This window comes from Urocitellus parryii, chromosome 7 (genome assembly GCF_045843805.1).
Source record: "Urocitellus parryii isolate mUroPar1 chromosome 7, mUroPar1.hap1, whole genome shotgun sequence".
Classification (NCBI taxonomy): Eukaryota; Metazoa; Chordata; class Mammalia; order Rodentia; family Sciuridae; genus Urocitellus; species Urocitellus parryii.
In genome coordinates, this window is record NC_135537.1 from 166894098 (window position 1) to 166914260 (window position 20163).

General features: G+C 52.2%; 1 protein-coding gene across 1 annotated transcript in view; it reads left to right on the forward strand.

The window, feature by feature from the left end:
• Wnt3 (Wnt family member 3) overlaps positions 1 to 11733 on the forward strand; it is a 36761-nt gene extending 25028 nt beyond the window's left edge. Inside the window, exons 2-4 of the mRNA XM_026408238.2 lie at positions 6596 to 6837; positions 10391 to 10656; positions 11254 to 11733. Coding sequence (XP_026264023.1) covers positions 6596 to 6837; positions 10391 to 10656; positions 11254 to 11733 — 988 coding nt within the window. The remainder of the gene's footprint in view (positions 1 to 6595; positions 6838 to 10390; positions 10657 to 11253) is intronic.
• Positions 11734 to 20163: the final 8430 nt, after the last annotated feature.

Sequence of the window (20163 nt, forward strand, 5' to 3'; positions counted from 1 at the left end):
CCAAAGTGGAAAGGTAGTGTGGCCTTAGTTCCAAGGCTAACCCTTGGCTCTCTAGTTCCTGCTGATTCTTCAAGACTTTTCTTCCGTTTTTGGAAGTATCCATCTTGTCCCAGGTCAGGATGGAGTCCCTTTGGACCCAGGAGCAGGTTGGGCCTCGGCCCAGGATTGCCTAGGATCCAGCCGGTGGAGCACAGCACACGGGGCCACCGTGGGCCTAGGGAAACAGCATGGTTACTGCAGGAGAGACAAGTGGCCACAAAGGAGGGCTTTCCAGCTCCCTCCCCTTTAGCACCTAAGAAGTGATTTTAAGAGATACTAGGTCTTTGGATCAGAATCTATGGTGCCCTCTCTTTGGCGCTGGCAGAGATGGTTAGGCCTCCCTGTGGGAAAAGGAGAGGGCATGGTGCCCGTGATTCCATGAAAAACATCATGAGTGGCCGCTGGGCCATGGAGCTCACCCCAAGACTGGGGAAAGGAGAAGGGGAGCCCTGGAGCCTTTCTGGGCTGCAGCCCTGGGGCCCACCTTCTAAACCCCTATCCATACGGGGACCACAGGTGGTACCTCCGTCCACTCTGTGCCAGTCCTAGAGAAGCTTCTGAGAAGATTTTATCATCCCCTAGGTTAGAGGCCTGGTGGGTCATAGAAGGGTGTCATCTGCCCCAAGGGAGGGAGATGTTACAGGAAGAAGAGCCCGGATATCATTTGAGAATCCTGACTTCTATTGTTGCTCTCTCCATAGCCAGCTGTGTGACCCAGGAAAATGACACGTCGTCTCTGGGCCTTGATTTTTTTCATGTAGAGAAGGAAGGGATTAGACTTGATCCTTGGTTTTCCAATTGTATCCTGCAGAGGGGCCCTAGTTTGGGGCCAAAAGGGAAATTGAGGGAATCAGGTAGATACCCCTCCTCTTTTTTTTTTTTTTCCTATTTTAACCGTTTTTAAGTATACAAATCAGTGACATCAAGTACTTCCCCAGGTTATGTGACCATCACTCTATTTCCAGAATTTTGTCATCCTTCCAAACAGAAACTCTCGTCTCCCTGCCTTCCTCCAGTCCTTGTCTTATGAATTTGCCTCCTGTCTTATGAATTTGCCTGTTCTAAACATTTCATACAAATGGAGTCATGCCATCTTTGGCTTTTGTGACTGGCTCACTTCACTCAACATTTTCAAGGTTCATCTGTGCTGTCACGTATTTTGGAACGTCATTCCTTTTTATAACTGAATACAATTGTGTCACGCGTCTATACGGCAGTTCCCTTCACCTGTTGATGGACGCGGGTTGTCTTCACCTTTTGGCTACAGTGAATAGCTTGAGTACTAGCGTGCAAGGATTTGTCAGGGCCTCCATCTTCAGGTCTTTGAAAAAAATATGTAGCTATAGATCTAGATATGGAATTGCTGGACTCGATGTTTGTGTGGGTATGTGGGATTGGGGATTGATCCCAGGGGCATTCTACCACTGAGCTATATCCCCAGTCCCCCCCCCCCTTTTTTTTAAAGTTTTTTGATTTATTGAGACAGGGTCTTGCTAAGTTGCCTAGGCTGGCCTCAAATTTGTGATCCTCCTGCCTCAGCCTCCTGTGTTACTGGGATTAATGGATGCATAGCACCACACCTGGTGCTATGATGATTTCTTCTTCTTCTTTTTCCATGCAGTGCTGGGAGTTGAATCTGGGTCTTGGCCCTCTCCCACTGAGCCACCCCCCCAGCCCTATGATAATTCTGTTCAACTTTTTGAGAAAAGGGCTCCTCTTCGTATCTGTTTTCCATACAGGGGCGAGGAGGGTGGTTGGGTATGAGCCCATCTGGAAACAAATGGCCAACAAACAAGAGAGAACCTGAACTAGATGACCCCCCGGGGTCCCTCCAATCTCTAAAACTCCATACTGGAAGGTTATAAGGTAAAACAAGCATATAAAAAGTATTTTTTAAAGAACCACCAACTTTGGGTGCAGGGGAGGCTACCCAGGTGGGCAAAGGACTCCAGACCTTAACGGGTCACGGAGCGGAGTATGGTGACAGCAGCACAGTGCGTGGCCCATGCAACGCATGGCCAGCGTGCCCTCACCGCTCAAAGACGCAGAATCTTGTGTCAGCAACGCCAGCATCAGGTCAGGCAGCGTGGACACCATGGGGTTCTGCTCAGTGTCTCACTCGATGTTGTAAGTGCAAGTCAATCCCATGCCTGCGCCCACCTGACTTGTTTGGTTGAATGTTTTGTCTCTGCCTTGTGCTCACCGGGCAGATCCACCCTCCGCCCTCTGGCCACAGAAGGTGTCCTCCATGTAGTGACAAAGAACTGGGGTGACAGGAGTCTGATAAGACCAGGGGACATGTTTTAAGTCTGGCCTATTTGACGGGGGCCATTTCACCGTGGAGGTCAGCATCGAGGTCTCCAGCAGCAGCCTGTGGCTTGCTGGCACCTGCTGCCCATCTGCCTGGCTGCCTGTGTCCATCCTGGGTCCAGCTGGGCGGTGGGTGGTTGGGGTGTAGGATGAGCTGTCCCAAGGGAAAGGCCACAGGGCCCTTGGGCAGGGCAGGGGCTGGGTATAAATAGCTCGTGGCCCAGCTGGGAAGGCCTGGCAGGGCCCTCTGCCTCCCCCTCACCAGCTGCTGGTGCCAGGCAGGTCCTCAGCTCCCTCGGGAGCCTGGCCATCATCTTAGATCCTAGCTTGGGACTTCCTTAACGGCACTGGGGAGTCTCGTCCTGTGTGTAGGTGGCACCTCCGGATGCCTGGAGCCTGGGGAGTGGGGAGCACGTTCCTCTCCTTCTGGAGTATCAGCAAGTGGGTATCACGTGTACAGCCCCGTGGAAGGCCAAGTGTGCTGGTGTGTGTGTGTGTGTGTGTGTGTGTGTGTGTGTGTGGCTTGGCTGAGGAGACACACCCCTCCCTATCCTTGGGGCAGTTCCACTAGCCCAGGCAGATGAAATTGGAAAGAAATCAGTTGAGCACTTTGTGATAAGGTTTGAACATGGAACAGAAAACCTACATAACAAGGAGAGGTTTCTTCTGGCTGGGAGCCTGGGAGAGTCTTTAGAATGGAGGTGACCCAGGAATCTGGTTTTGAAGAATGAAGATGTTTGCCCAAAGGGTGCAAAGGTTGGGGTGGTGAAGCCCCAGAGGTGGGAAGCAGCAGGTGAATCTGATCATAGCCCCTCACGGATGGGTAGGAAGCTTTGAGGGAAAAGAGGCTCATTGTGTTTCCTCCCCCCGGGGCACGTGTGGCTAAGGTAGAATGTCACACGCAGCAGTGTGTGGCCAGGAGCTCAGGTCAGGGGTGGCGCGTGTTTGGGGAGGCAGTGATCCTGCAGAAATCAATCCCATGGGCCACAGCTAAATCTTCATCCCCGGGGGCCCTTGCTAATTACAGGCAGGATGTCCAGATCCTGGAACTTTCGAGTGGAGCATCCTGGAAATGTCCTCATGCCCTTTGGTTACCTTTAACACCCAGCCAGATCATGAAGGTCTTTATCCAGCCAGCCCTGTCAGGACGGCAATGCTGGGGATGGGCCTTTGCTTTGATCCAGGGCGTCCTTCCCAGGGTAGATGGGAAGGGGATTTGGAAATTCTGATTCAGAGATTCATTGATGGGAAGAATGTGGTTGGTGACAAGGCAGGGACACGCAGTAACTGACCACCATTTCTGGAGGGCTTCCTATGTGCCAGGCACTGGATTATATCATTCATATCCTCCCCCATTAGGTCTATTTTGCAGATGAAGAAACTGAGGCATGGAGAGGAAATTGCTTGAGATGAGCAGGCTGGAAGTGGCAGGCTGGATGTGACTTGTGGCAGCCTGTTCCTGGGCGCACAGTTGGTTGGAGCTGGGCAGTAGGAAGGAAGCAGGGTTCGGAGGGAAGAGGGAAAACAACTCGGGATGGTGAGTTATGGGATGGTGCTGTGCCAAGCCCACTACCCCGAGCCCTCCTTCGCTTTTCTTTTCTAGTGGTGGCCGGTTGCCCCTGCAGGGCAGGCTGGACACTGGACACGCTGGTCAGGAGCGCCAGGATGGATTTGATCTGGAGGAGGAGGCTCAGTTCTGGTGCTTCACAGTCCTGCAGACCCAGGCAGATTACTTAGCTCCCTGGCCTCCGTTTCATCATCTATGAAATGGGATGATGATGGTGATGATGCTGACATTCCCACCTCACCAACTTGTGAGGATTAAATAAGGCAACAAACACAAGCACCCAAAACTGTCTGGCCCAAGGTGGGCACACGACAAACCACAGATATTTTATTGCTCTGGTTATTACTATAAATGGAGTGGGGGAGGATGACCTGCAACGCCCTGTCAAGCGCTGCATGGGCCACATGCCCATCAGGGACCTGGGCTCCCCTACTCAGGTGTGGGCTCAGGGCTGAGGCCCATAGTGCAGACAGGTAGGCCCAAGGCCATCCTCAGCCAAGAGGCAGGGTGGTAAGCCGTTTGCCCTCGGGTCTCTGGAATCAGGCAGCTGGGTTCCAATGGGTGACTCCCGCCGCCCACATTTTTTATTGATGCATTAGTAGTATGTAAAGGTGGACTTTGATGTTCTTATGTGCACACAGTGTAATATAATTTGGTCAATATCATTCCCCAGGATTTCCCCTTTCCCTTCTCTCCTCCCTCCCCCTGGTTCCTTTCCTCAATTCTACTGATCTCTCTTCATTTTTTTTTTTTAGTTGTATATGGACACAATACATTTATTTATTTATTTATTTATTTATTTATTTATTTATTTATTTATTTATGTGGTGCTGAGGATTGAACCTAGTGCCCCACGCATGTGAGGCAAGCGCTCTATCACTGAGCCACAACCCCAGCCTTCCCTTCCCTTTTAATAAGATCCCCCCATCTGTCTTTTCTTTCCCTCCTCTTTAGCTTTCACATATGAGAAAAAAAAAAAAATCTGACCCTTGACTTTCTGAGTTTGGTTTATTTCACTTTACATAATGTTCTCAGGTTCTTGTTCTGTGGTCTGGGCTAAGCCGTCGGTGAAAACAGGTCTGCTCGTAATGACCCTACTCTGTCTTAGGTTGTTATAAGGATTAAATGAGGTTTACCCAAGGAAAGGGCTCGGCCTGGCACAGAGGAAGTCGGTAATTAGCCATTATCAATGACAAGCCACAACTTCGGGCTCCTCCTTCCTTCTCTTTGAAAGGGCTCCGTGGTTGAGATCACATCAGTGCCACCATCTGAACTCCCAGACTTCATTCCCTGGTTCCTCCTCCAAGTTAAATCAGTGGACTAATGAGGGCCCGCTTCTCCCCTTATGACTGAGCCCAGAGGCAGCCCAGGGCGGATAGGCGCACACCTCTGGGGTCCTGGAGAGCCCCTTCCCTTAGAATCTCTGTCAACTGACTGAAACCAGGAGCTAGCCCAAGGCCAAGGGAAGGATTGGGGAAGGCGGCAAACAGCATAATCTGAGCTGCCACAGTCTTGGCACCAAAACGCCTTGGGGGAGCTCATTCCTCTGCGAAGCCCCTTTTCTGCACCTGGGAGAGGAAATGCTCCTCTCACTCAAGAACTGACCGCATCTGTGGCGTCCAGAGTGCCAGGCACATAGCAAGAGCCCCTAGATGGCAGATGTCGGGTTCTTCCTGGTGCCACGCCCAGAAAGCTTTTGTGTGCTTTTTCCTGACCCACCCCTGGGGTCTTCTCCTGGACCCCCTTTCTTGAGGCTTGGTAGGTGATGGACTCAAAAGAAGAGAGGACTCCTGGCTGCTCCTTCTTCCTACTCACTCTGCCCCCATCACAAATGACTGATCACAATTGACCTTGAAACACACTGAGACCTACTGATCATTTTCTTTGCTTCTCCCTCAAAATGTCGTTTCTGCTGTTCCTGTGCTGAGGGAGGGAATGGTGGAGATTCCCACAGTTCCTTGGCTTTCTAATATATTCTATTTGCCTATCCACCCCTTCCCTACAAGACTCTGAAATTCGAGAGGTTGACAGGATACTGATTGAAAAATGAGGGGCAAAGACTGAGGTGGCTTGATTCATGTCATCTAGTATTGGGTGAGAGCTGAGGTCTAAATAGCTCAGGTGAGAGGAGAGGTGGCACACTGTTAACTTCCAGGGAACTGGAAAGATGGTCATGTATTCCCCAGGGAGTCACAGGCAGGAGTGAGGCTGAGCATGCAGCCTCTAGGGAAGAGGCTGACGAGCACTGCAGCGGTGTGTGTGTGTGTGTGTGTGTGTGTGTGTGTGTGTACATGTACACATGTATACTGACTCTCCATGTGGCCCCCAAATTCTGAATTCCCAGAAGAGCGCAGAGTCAGACCCCTTCAACACCTGTCAGGGAAAATGGGTCCAGATCTGGGTCCCCAATTCCATCTTTCCACTCCAGGGTCCTTTCTGTGGCTATGATATGTCTATGCTAGGAGCTGACATTGCTTGGATCAGAGCTCTGCCCTTTGAGGGGCAGTGTGCTCCCAGGAAGCCAAAGGTGGCACATGCAGATGCCAGGTTTCTTAGGGCCTTAAGTTGAGGCCCACAGGCCCTCCATTCCTCCACCCACCCCAGAGGGTCATGAAGTGAAGCCCGTGCTGGGCCATGTGCTTTGTGTCTACTGTGCTACCTCCCTCTGTCTGCCCACAGGTCACTGGCCCTGGGCCAGCAGTACACATCTCTGGGCTCACAGCCTCTGCTCTGCGGCTCCATCCCAGGCCTGGTCCCCAAGCAACTGCGTTTCTGCCGCAATTACATCGAGATCATGCCCAGTGTGGCCGAAGGTGTGAAGCTGGGCATCCAGGAGTGCCAGCATCAGTTCCGGGGCCGCCGCTGGAACTGCACCACCATAGATGACAGCCTGGCCATCTTCGGGCCCGTCCTGGACAAAGGTACTGTCTCCAGGCCAGGTGGGAGGTGGGTGAGGCTCCGGGAAGGGGTGTGGAAGGCATCAGGACCCTCCTACCTCAGAGTGCTTCAGGTTTGAGTGCAGTGGAAGGCAATAAAACTGGTGATGACCAGTGGCCTCCATGGAAAGTGGGAGTGGATTGGGTCCTCCTCTGAGCTGTCTCCAAGTCCCACCACAACTTTCTCCAGTGTTGCTGGGGGCTGGGCAGCCCTCGGATGCTGCAGGATCCAGGAGATTTGAGGGCAGGCACTATGAAACCCTGCAGCCTTCCTTCCTGCCTTGCACAGCAGGTACTCCAGGCTTTGATGTGGACATTTGGGACATTTCCTTAAAGCTGTGCTAAGTGCTATGCAAATGCCCCTTTGGGGAGGGGGTGGGGCTTTGCCACCCCACAGGGAAGTCCTCAGGAGCTGAGGAAGCTGCCTGGTGCTGAGCACATTTTATTGCCCCCAGGTATCCCCTGAGAGTTTCTGTTAGTCCCATGCCCTGCAAACTAGATGTGCCCACAAACCACGATGGGCACACTGGCCTTTAGGTAACTTTCCAGCAGTCTTGTAACCTGGGGTTCTAATTGGCTGTGCTTCAGGTGGTTAAGAGTAAGGTGATTTGAGATTGAACTTGGGGGTCCCAATTCAATGGAGGGAGGACTGCATGGGACAACTACTCCCAATAAGGGGCCTTTGGGTCTCTTGGGCTCTGGGCAAAAGATGGGCAATTCTTGGAGGAATTGCAGAGTCCAGAAAATTAGTAACTAGCTGAGCCTTGCGGTTCAACTGGAGTTTTTCCATCCAAACTCTTCCTCTCCTTTTAGAAGAAGGCATTGGAAGCTGCATTTACACGAGAAAGAACAGGTATCCGAGTGCCAGTCCTCAGGGTGCCCAGTGGCTGGGTGGGGGTGCGGAGACTGACTACTCCCATTTTTTTAGTGTAATACCCCTTTACCTGTGCCTCAGGTGCACAGGGTCTATCAGACCTACAGGCACAATGTTGGCTAATATCACGGGATAGGAGGGCAATTAGCAAATCAATGGATGATGATTCTGTTTACGCTTCTATTACCAAAGCTAATTATTCCTTGTTTAGATAAAAGGTTTGGCCTCTAATTGGGGCCAAGTGGCTGCTGCTTGCATTTCAATCCCGATCTCGCTCTCACCGGCTTCCGCTGCCCCACCTTGGGCCAGGTAGCGCTTAATCAAACAGCCTGGCGTCGCGACGCGCTCCCCAACCTTCTGAGTGCTCTTCCCGCTGCGGACATTAGCCGGTGAGAAGCGGGTCTTTGAGCTTTTGGCCCGCTCACATTATTTGACGTTCTAAATCATCTTTGTGGGTCTGGCACATGCCTTCGTCCCTAAACTGCAAGGGGGCGGGTTTGTGTTGCGGAGGCAAAGAGTGAAGGTCAGAGATGCTGGGACTTTGGTGAAAGCGGTGGGGTGAGCCTCCGGGAAGCGCCCACGCGCCCCGGTGCCTGGCGCGTGGGCGGTGAACCCGGGCTCCAACCTGCATCCACCCCACGTTTGAACACCGCCCCCCCCCCAAAAAAAAAAGTTTGCACCCGTTGGCAAGCCCGCGGCCTCCGGCTATGTGGGCAGCCAAGGTTGAATCTCTGCCCACCGCCTTGAGATCCAGGCTGCTCAGGGCGCGCGTCGTAGGTGCCAGCTCCGTGCAACCCCAGGGTCTGGGCCGGCCCGGAGGGGAGCCCTGGGGCTCCGGCTGAAGGCCGAGAGGAGCGGCCTGGAGGGGCTGGAGGGGTCGGCGGCCCGAAGGGACGAGGCCGCCGTGGTCGGGTGCTGGCCGCAGCGCGGGAGCCCGAGGCCTCTGTCCCTGCGCAGCTCGAAAAGGGCGTGAGCGCCGCCCCCCGCCGCGCCCCGGCCGGGCCCGCCGCGGCCGCCGCGCCATTCACACGCCCTCTGGCCACTCGGCGCGGAGCGGGGGCGGGGGCCACCGGCTCAATGGGGATCGCGCGGCCGGCGCCGGGGCCGGGGGCGCGGCCCGGCCGCGGGAGCCGCCCGTTGCTACGCGGTGGCGGCCGGCCCGGCGGCCCGGGCCCGGCGGCCGCATTATGCGGGTAATGCGGTGTGACACCGCGCGAACAAAGGCGGATTGAGCGGCCCAGCGGGCCCCGCCGGACGGGGACCGACACAGCGGGGCTGTCAGCGCGGCTCCCAGGCTAATCCCCGCCCCGCCCCCGCCGCCCCCGCGTTCCCGGGGCTGGGAACCGAGCGCAGCCCGGGGCCGGGCGCCGCCGCCGCCGCGAGAGGCCGCGGGCCGCCGGAAGCCAGGGGCACCCGCCCGCGAGCGCGTCCTCGGCCCCCTCCCAGCGGGCGCCCAGGCCCGGAGGGTCTGGGATGGGGCGGCCGGGAGCCTGAGGCGGGGATGGACTCCGGGGCCCACAGTCCCATGCCGCGGCCGTCGGGTTCGCGGTCGCGGCGCGGGTTCAGTGTGTGGACTCGGGCTCGCACTCCCTGCTAATTGTTGGTGCCAGTGGACGGGCGCCTGCTCTGCAGGTGGCCCTGGAGGGTGTCGGGTCCCGGGGAGGCAGCCATGGCTTCAAGGGCTACTTTCTCATCTGTGGAGCTCCATCGCCCCCAGCACTCTAGACCGCAGCAGCGGCCTAGGAAAGGAGGCAGGAGTTCTGGCTCCGAGGCCGGCCTCCTGTCTAGCCTCCGGTGCAAGGTTTCCCGTCCCCTTCCCCCTCTAGGGTCCTTGTCTACAAGGAGAGAGATGTTGGACTGCAAGTCTAGCAGCCCTCTGCCTCCCTAACCATCAGCGTCCGAATCTACAAAGTAGCGTTAAGAACATTAAAATGGAAAACAAACACGAAGCGCAGCATTTGTGCATACCCAACATTTGAAAGTGGCTTGCCTTGTATTAGGGGACACCCCTGAGAATTACCCGTGGGGCAGAGCCAGAGTAACTGACCTGTGCCCAGTTATGGGAGGATCTTGACCTTCTCAGTTTAAAACCTTGGTTTTGGGGTGGGGGTAGGGAAGGGAGAGGGGAAGACGGACGCACCAGCCCCCGCTGTCCTGGTGAGAAGGCAGGGAGAAGCTGTACCCATTTTACAAAGGGTGTAACCGAGGCTCAGCCAAAGTTTCAAACGTCTGCTAAGCACATGCAGGTGGGAAATGGGTGGCTTGGGTATGTTTAGGCTCAAACTGTCCTGGAGCGGAGGACTGTGCTGGCTTGTCTGGAGTTTGGGAGAGTGAAAGGCAGGTGGCCAGGGGCAAGACAGCATGGCTACCTTACCCCCTCAGTGCCCGCCAGGAGCTCGGTTTGTACAGTCTGCTCTGCTTCGTAGCAGCATTGGGGGCCCTGGGATTCAGGTTGCTCATTGGAAAGTTGGGGATACCCACAGGGTCTGGACCAAAGAGGAGGTTAGCAAGGGCACCGCGGTTCCTCCCTCTTCCTTAGCGGCTGGTGAGCTCTTAAAAGCTCCACCTCCCAGCCTCTTCCTCCTCCTGGCTGGGGAGGTGGAGGCAGGGCTGGTGCATCCCAGGCTCGGACCTGAGCCCTGCCTCCCTACATCCTCCCCGCAGCCACCCGCGAGTCGGCTTTCGTGCATGCCATCGCTTCAGCTGGCGTGGCCTTCGCTGTCACGCGCTCCTGCGCCGAGGGCACCTCCACCATCTGCGGCTGCGATTCTCATCATAAGGGGCCACCTGGCGAAGGCTGGAAGTGGGGCGGCTGCAGCGAAGACGCCGATTTCGGGGTGCTAGTGTCCCGGGAGTTCGCAGACGCGCGTGAGAACAGGCCAGATGCTCGCTCGGCAATGAACAAACACAACAACGAGGCAGGCCGCACGGTGAGCCGTGGCTGCCCTCGCCCCAACCCTGCTGGGATCCCACCTGGGACCCTAGTCTTGCCCTTGGCCTGGCTTTGACCCGTTCAGAGGCCCTGTGCATCTGGCTCCCCTTTCCCTTTGGCTAGGCTTGGCTCCCAGCCTCACCCCACAGCCACCCATTCTGTCCACCCTCCTTCCTCCTTGGGCTGTTCTTGATCTCTAGGGGATGAGTACGCTGGGAGGTGTGGTCACCCTATAGGAGCAAGTACCCCCAGCTTGGGTGTGTAGTTGTGGAGCTGTCTTGGAATTCTGCCTCCATCCTTTCCTGTGGGTGTATGACCCCAGGCTAGTAACGAAAGCTCCCAGCCTCAGTGTCCCTCTCTGTTTAATGGGGATAACAATTCCTATTTCCTACCACTTTGAGAAATGAACTGTCATGTCTGCTTGGGGTGTGATGAGGGAAAGCAGAACCTTCAGATCCATACCTCAGTTCCCATCCAGTCTCTTCCTGGCCCAGAGTAGTAAAGGAGGCTGGGAGAAGGTGGGTGGGTGGGCAGAGTGGGAAGGTGCTCCTGGATGGGGTCAGTTTGGGAGCCAACTGCTACTCCTCTTCCCCAGACCATCCTGGACCACATGCACCTCAAGTGCAAGTGCCATGGGCTGTCGGGCAGCTGCGAGGTGAAGACCTGCTGGTGGGCCCAGCCTGACTTCCGTGCCATCGGGGATTTCCTCAAGGACAAGTATGACAGCGCCTCAGAGATGGTGGTGGAGAAGCACCGGGAGTCCCGAGGCTGGGTGGAGACTCTCCGGGCCAAGTACGCGCTCTTCAAGCCACCTACCGAGAGGGACCTGGTCTACTATGAGAACTCCCCCAACTTTTGTGAACCCAACCCAGAGACGGGCTCCTTTGGCACCAGGGACCGGACTTGCAATGTCACCTCCCATGGCATTGATGGTTGTGATCTGCTTTGCTGTGGCCGAGGCCATAACACGAGGACGGAGAAGCGGAAGGAGAAGTGCCACTGCATTTTCCACTGGTGCTGCTACGTCAGCTGCCAGGAGTGCATCCGCATCTACGATGTGCATACCTGCAAGTAGAGAGCCAGGTAGGGCTCAGGGGCGGGAAGGGGACACTTGAGTTGCCCGGTCTTTTTTTGCTCCATCCATAACCCTTTTTATTTTTTTGAGACAGGGTCTCTCTAAGTTGCTGAGGCTGACCTAGAACTTGCCATCCTCTTGCCTCAGCCTCCCGAGTCACTGGGATTTCAGGCATATGCCGCCTCGCCCAGCAGCCCATTCCATTTATGAGCTACCCAAGACACAAAAGTTCCCACAGCCAAAATTAGAAGCCAGGACTTCCCAAGTTTCAGTAGAAATGGTTCTTGGGCAGCAACTTGGTGGATTATATAAAGCACAGATAACCAAGTAGGCCACAAGCAACTGATTAAAACTCTTATATAAATTAGTAAATTATGAGCCAGATGAGATTTTTGCTTGGCCACTGGCCTTCGTTACTGAGCCCCTGTGGAGTTAGAAGAGAGGCACTATAGGCTTGGGAGCTGGGAGACCTGATGTCTGGCCCAACTTTGTTTCTAACTTCCTGTTCTTTTACTTCTTGAGCCTCATTTTTCTTGCTATCAAATGAGGAGGTTAAAATACCTGAAATAGTGGGCCGAAATCTCTTTTAACTGGGGTAGAAGAGATTTGTACCTACCTTGAACTTAGAGGGCAAGTTTTTGCACAAACATAAACCCTTCCAATGTCAGGGAGGTGGGTGGGGAGTGTCGGATAAGCCCATATCCTGACAGATCTGAAGCTTGGGTGGAGCGGGTAGCACGCTGCTCATGGAGTTTATGGATGATGATGATGGGGAGGAGGAGGGATTCAAGTTCAGAGTGACTTCGATGAGTAATCAAGGGATCAAAGGCTGGTGGACTGTGTTCCCAAGCTTCCCAGAGGTGGTCTGCGTGGGAGGCCTCATGCCCTGGCCCTCGGACCCATAGGACACCAGGATAGGTCACCACGGATGCAGAGTGGTCCTGGAGCCTTGGCCTGGCAGGTTTCTAAGGCCCGAGAGGCCTTTCTTCCTCTTCTCTCCTGAGAAGGGCTCTGGTACATAGAAGCGTGAGCATAGGCTTTGGGATTAGGCCCAGCCCTGGACAATTCAACCATGTGACCCAGACAAGATCTTCCTCATTGACCTGTTTCCTCATCTGTCATCCTCCCCAGAGGTGCCATGAGCAGCAGGTAGAAGAACACCGGGGACAGTGCTGGGTCAATTGAGAAGCACTTGCCTACTTGGTCATGGCTTCCAGGGCAGGTTTGGGGGAGAGTAGCCCACTTGGTGCCAGGTGCCTTGGAGCTGGTGTGCTTGTCTGTGCTGTGTGGGGCTGGGAGCTGGATGGGAGGTACCTGACATCATGGGGAATAGCTCGGTTGAGGGGTGGCCCTCTTCCCAGGAAGTCCCTCTGGGAAGGTCAAGTTATGCCCTGACAGGGACAGAGCCCAGGAAGGCAGCCAAAGGCATGACTGTACTTGGCATCAGGATAAAAGCAGTGTGGGGAGGGGAAGAGGACAAAGGTGAGCTCTGGTGCCACCACTTGCCAGCTGTCCAACCACAGATCCCCAGCTTCCTCATTCGTATGGTGCTGGTGATATTGGGGCCGAACCTAATTTATAGGAGGCTCAAATTAGCTAACAGATGGGAATGCTTCTCTGAACACACCACTAATGAAGGGTGATAAACACTCTCAGAGCCTTGACACAGGGCAGGCATTGTGCAAAGGAATGGCAGCATTACTTTGGCAGCCTCATTTACTGCTTTGCAAAACGATAGAAGAAGAGTCAACGAGGAGGAGGACTCACCGGCCAGCTGTAGCCTGTCGAGGAGGAAGGAATGTTTGAAAACCACAGTGACCAGCTTCTGGTGCTCACCAGGGCCAGAGGCAGCCTCGTGTCCCCTCTATTAAGTGAGACATAGCTCTGGTGATCCTGAGAAGAGGCTGTGGGGTCAACAGGGTTTCAGGACACTAGATTGGATGGGGCCCTAGAGGGCCCTTGGTCAGCCTGCCTGTTTCCCCGATGGACACAGCGAGTTATGGCTGCGGCGAGGCCACAGCACCAGTGCCCAATCCCATTGGTGGCTCCAGGGGGCAGGGCGCAGCTCTGTTCCTGCCCTTTGTGGCAGCCAACATCTGCCAGGTGAGGAAGGAGGTGTTGGGTTGGCCTTCAGTGTCCAGAACATCCCCCAATTCCACGTTCTCTACTAATACCCTAAGAAGAATAGAGTGTGGCTTGGTGAGGACACTTTCCTGGCATTCAGAGGCTCTGAGTTCATCCTCTGCACCACCACCCCCCCCCCAACACACAGAAAAAAACAACAAATAAAGTAAAATAAAATCTGTGCTCTTCATCAGGCCTCTTTTCTCCACATATTCTTAGTCCCAGGCCCCCCCTACATGGGGACAAGAACATAACATTTCCCACTGTGGTGGCTTTTTCATAAACAGTCAGCTTGCCAGGTGATCCAGGCAAGCTCTTTCGCTCTCTCAGTCCTGTTCTCCTCATTTGTGAACTGAGCCATGTCTCGCTAGACCGTCCCTTGGACTCAACCATGTACATGAAGAGCTTGGTCCATGGTCCTGTGTTCCTGAAAAGGCAGCTGAGATTCCCAGGCCAATCAGGGTGACCAAGAGTGGCTTTCTGCTGCTTGGTTTGGAGCCACAGGCCAAAGATGAGCTGAGTCCTGGTTATTTCTTCCCCTCCTTTCATCCATGTGGACGCTGCTGTGTGCCCAGGAGATAAACTGACAGGGACCACAGGGGACACAGCCTCCAGATTTCTCTTGGCTACCCTGTGAGTGTCGGCAGTGCAGGTAGAAAAGGTAATCATAGAGCCACACACCCTCTTCACACTTGGGGGAGAGCCCCAGTCACATTGGCTTGGTCCAGGAAGGGAAAAGTCCTGCCTGGGTCCTTCCTGTGAGGTGAACACTTTTCCTATCACTCCTAGTTATGTCCAGTGCCTCCAGTTAATCACTGGTTGGTACCTTAACACTGGTACCACAAGTACCAGATTTATTCCTTATAATTCCCACGTTGGGACCACAGTGAACTAGAAAGACTCTGGACATGTCAGGTGGCCTGACCGGCCCTAGGCCCTGGGTCTGTCACTGACCTGCTGTGGGACCTTGGGCGTATCCTTGTAATCCTGCTGAGCCTGTTTGACCTCTGTAGAGTCTGGTCCTGGCCCTGTCAGCCCCCGGAAAAGCTGAGGGTTGGCTGGGAATGCTTGTGAAGTGGCGTGGTGCCTCCATGCTTTGTGAGATAGAACTCCACAGGTGAGTGAAGTGCACGTACCCCTTGGTGCACGCACGGGAAGGAAGTATGCATAGTTAGACTGTCTGCCATTTGGACAGCTCATCATCAGGCTATCTAGTGCCACACAGCACTTTGTGTGTGGCACTTGCACAGGCTGGGAGTGGAGTCGAGGTTGGGGACCAGCGCTCAGATGGGCAAGTTTCTCCATCTCTGCACAAGGCGAGTTCCTGCACTAGGGTGGGTCACCTGGCCTCCTGGTGCCCAAGGCCCTCAGCTGGCAGTGGAGACATAGGATTTCTGTGACCTCCCTCCCTCTGGCAGGCTTGAGGTCTGAGCATGGGGAAGCCAGGGCCCCTCCTCTCTAAGCATAAAAGAAGTGTCTAGATCTCCTGTCATTGCCTCTGATCTTTGCACCCCTAGGGGTGGTCCCTCTGGGAGAGGAATGAGATTTCTGACTCTTCCCATTTGTTTTCCCAAAGGACACTGGGAAGGGGTCAAGTGTGCGGCTGGGCAGATTCACCGAAGTCCCACGGGAAGCAGGACCTAGAGCCGGTCAACCCTTGGCATCGGCTAGCAAGGAGCGTGGACTGTTGCCAACTGCACGTGGGAAGTGACCTGGACCCCGCCAGTCTGCCGATGGGAGGTGCTCCCCCCTCTCCCATCTTCACATTTCTCACCCTGCTCTGGACGGTGTGTGGTTTTTACAGAGGGGCTTTCTTTTTAGTTCTCCAGGGTCTGGTAGGAACAGACCCGAGGCTTACCTTTGCACATGTTAAAGAAAATAAAAATGAAAAAAAAAATCTACTCCAACAGAACAGGCTGGGCTAATGCGAGCTCTCGGCCTGGTGGGAAGGACATGAGCGTGGGCAAGAATCTGTCTCCAAGCTGCTTCTGATGGTGACATTCCAAGATGCCTGTGAGGTGGGAGTTACAAAGTAGGACAAACCCCTGCAGTCTCCTTTTCTGTCGACTCCCATTCAAATCTGATACACTTTCACATTCTGATAAAAGCCATAGGTTTAGCTAGGATGGAGTGGTGGGGAGGTCCCGGCAATCGTTAGAGGAGGATTTTGAGTTTTGAAGAACTAGTTCTGGTGCCCTGGTAAGCTGTTTGAAGAGCAGCCGAATTCTTCTCAGTCTCACTTTCTCTATAACCCTGTTCTGCACGAGAGGCCGTCAGATCTCAAAATCTTTTTCTACCATTCTGCACTTTCCATCGTTAATGCAGTAGATTTTTTTTTTTTTTTTTGGGTAGTGGGCATTGTAAATAGGTCATGTAGGGGGGCAAGTCTTCTCCAGCTCAAATGGGTTTCCTACAGCAACAAGCAGTGTCTTTGGAGGGGACTTTTCAATCCTAGCCCTGCTCACCTGCAGATTCTCCATAAAAAACAATTCCAGGTAGAGCAGTAGGACTTCAGGTCATGAGAGAGAGAGAGAGAGAGAGAGAGAGAGAGAGAGAGAGAGAGAGAGAGAGAGAGATATCAGGGTTTCCTCTCTAATCAGACCAGGTTCTCCTGCCACCTTCTCTTTATGGTCTCTGTGAATAAACAGAAATGCAGAGTTCTTTAACGTGGCTCTTCCCTGTTGCCTGCATGTGAGATAGCATCAATCCTTATGGTTTCAAGGATCTAGATTAGGTGTTCAAAGCAGGCAAGCAGTCACTTGCTCCCGGGGGGAGATCCCCCAGCAGAGTGCTCCTTGATGCACACCAGTCCTGGTGAGTGTCCTGGAGGCAGCGAACCAAATGGAAGCAGATGGCTTTGACAGTCCTGATCAATCCGGCGACTCTCTTAAGGAGAATCACAACAGGGAAACAGAGCAAAATAAAGATTTGTCTTTCCTTTCTCCCTCTCTCTTGGGTCTATCTAACCCTCACCTAAGGTACCTGGTCAGTGATTCCCGGTTTGTGCAGGCAGGCTTTCCAAACTGTCATCTTAAAGCCTGCCTGGCCTTTTGTACCTGCCGGCCTTGAGCCCTGCTAAAGAACCACATCCCACCCCTCTAGAGTCCCAGACGCTCCTCCCTATCTCATCTTAGACTGAAAAGTTTTAAATCACATCAACCGGTTAATGCTTGCTTTATGTGCGAATATTTCAGCAGAATGGATACAAATTTTTAAAACAGTCTTTTCATATCTATGTATTCTATATTAAAAGTGATAAAGTCATGTTTTGGGGACGTATTCAAGTAGCTGACAAGTAATTATTTAATAATAGTTCATGAGTGCATTGTAATTATTCTCGCTGTAGTCAGGTCATAGTATCCAACGGAAATTTCCTACCAACCTGCTGTATCCAAAGTTTTGTAAAAAGTTGTAGAAGTTGTTGATCTTTTTGATTTTATATTCAAAAAGTCTCTTTTTATAAATATTATTTATTATACAATGTATATACCTTTGAGTTAACTAAGATTATATATTATATAAATATATATATATTTGGAGAAAATATATTTCATCATGCAGTTTTTTTCTGTTAAGCCATTAAAGAGAAGGTAAACAAACTTAAAATGGATACATTGTACCATGTGTGGAGTTTCCAGATTCATGCTCAGGTCAAGAATATGACATTCTGAATGTGGTAGCCTAAGCTAATTAAGTGACCAAATTAAGATCTTTTCTTCTATTCTCTAAGCAAGATCTTCTGCAATGTCATGGATAGTAGGTCTGATCTACTTCAGGACTTTCTTAAGGGCTTATTTTGCTGTAAGTCAACTTCTATCAAGGAATTTGGGCTGAAATTAATTTCACTGATTCAAATATTTTTTAAAAATTTTTTGGTTATAGATAATACTTTGTTTTGTTCACATATATATATACATATATATAATTTTATGTGCTAGGCGAGCAATGTACCACTGAGCCACAACCCCAGCCCAGATTCAAGCATTTTTGATGTACACATTAATGTCCCAGATACTCCTAAAAGAAGTGGCCCAAGGCCAGCAGATCAGGGGGCTGGATACTGCCTTAATTCTTTCCTCACCATATTTTCAACTCCATTTGTTGGAGTTTGCGCAATTGAAAATGTAACTTGACTGGAGATGGCCCCGTCCTGCTAGTTCTCCTGCAGAAGCCAAGTTGTAGAAATAGTAGGTTGGCCAGCAAGAAGAAATGGTGTGTCCTGGGCTCTGGGTGGTCGGGAACAAGTGTCACTTGAAGTTGTAGGCTAGTTTGGGCAGAAGGACGAACAGGTGGGTATGTTCCAGGGAAATGGTTTTCTCTCCTTGGACTGGGGCTTCCAAAGGACTCACCTGAAGCTCCCAAGTTCTGAGTTTTCGATGGCAGAATGCTTTCACTCAGTTTTACAACAATACACAGTCCTTTAGTTTCAGACCTGCCCATAAAATGCCACCTTCAGTTTGTTAGGCACATTGTTTGAGAATAGCTGAATTGTTTTTTCTCTCTCTTCATCTGCCTCTATTAGGAACAAATGTTACCTCACTTCATAAAAACATAAAACCAGGAAACCACTGTCTACTTTGGGCAGTGGAAATGGGTTGTCTGTGCCCCCTCCACACCAATTATTGCTATTTATTGTTGTTATTATTTTGGAAGCCTGAGGATCAAGTTCAATGTGCACTCTACCACTGAACCACGTCCCCAGCTCATTTTTAAATATTTTTGAGACAGGGTCTCACTAAGTTGCTAAGGCTGGCCTAAAACTTGAGATCCTCCTGCCTCAGCTTACTGAGTCACTAGGATTACCGGTGTGTATCACTGTGCCAGGCCAAATCTCTTAACTTTAGGAATGGCCACCCAAAGTTCATGAACTTCATACACACACACACACACACACACACACACACACACACGTGCACTTAGTTGTAGGTGGACATAATATCTTCATTTACCTATTTTTATGTGGTACTGCAGATCGAACCCAGTGCCTCATGTGTACTAGACAAGTGCTCTACCGCTGAGCTATATCCCCAGCCCTCAAGCATATGAAGAAAGAAGGGAAGAGTGCATGAGTTTAAGGAGGAGGTAGAAATATAGGCAAAAGGAGAGAAGGTAAGGAAGTAGAAAAAGCTGAGAAAAGCAAGGGGAACCCTGATTGTGGGATTATTCTAGATGTATCTCCTTCAGTCTCCATATGGCCCTGGGTACGTGGACTTGTGCTGATGTGGCAGCTGCTTTACACACAAGGAAGGTCAGTTCAGCTAAGTATGGCTGCTCTGCTGTCCTCGCTTCTAGCTAAATGGAGAACTTTCTAAGACCACTAATCACTCTCACAAAAGGGTGAGGCAGAGTCAGTCATGTGGAGACTGTGTGCTGGGAAAATCTCAAACCTGAGTCCTCCTTGCAAATTCCATCCTCGCCTACTTGGGATTCGAGACAATCACAGGTGCTATCTCTGCATCTCAACACCATGGTGTCCGTGTGGCACACGCCCTCTGTGGGCTCATCCCTGGGATCCAGTCTCGGCACAGTCTGCCAGCTGATGAGAAACTTTAGATCGTTTTGCAATAACTTCTGAAATTTACATGCTTTTTTGAACTCTCAAACACACCTAGCCTAGTCACTTCTTTGAAGAGGCTGCAGACCAAGTTGCCAGGCAAGGAAAACGAAAGCCTGCCTCTGCCGCTGCCCTGTTCAGGCTGGACGGGTGATCAGAATGGACTCAGTGCTTCGGCAAGGCTTCTGACCAGGATCTGATTACTATATACATTTGAATTTATTCCACGATTTTGTGATACAGGGCCAAAACTTAGAGGGCTGGCTATTGAATAATTTTTAAGCTATAGAAAGACAGCTTTAAAGCAAAACTTATATTGGATATTAATTACAATTAGTTTTCTTATTAAATTTTTTAAAAAAAGTATCACCGTGAAGATGTCAAAATCTAATAAGAATAAAATAACCCCTTTCCCCCTTTTAGTGACATCTTTTGGCAGCCCAGTGGCTGCTTAAGCCACCCACAGGCAATGGCCTCCAAGGCAGTGGCTGGGTGGATTCTGCCTGTGTTCACCAGCCACGCCACATACCCACGCACTTCCAGAACCCACCTTCTGAAGGCAAGATGGGGACCAGCCGGCCTCAGGTTCCTCCCCTCTGAGGTCCTGGGGAGCTAACCCTGCTGCTGAAGTTCCTGATGATTTTCTGAGCTACCCCTTGCCCTAATCTGGGCCAGTGTCAAGCATCAGGGATCAGCCTGGAACATAATAGCTCAGAAAAAAAATGTAAAAACCATGAAGGACACCAAAATGA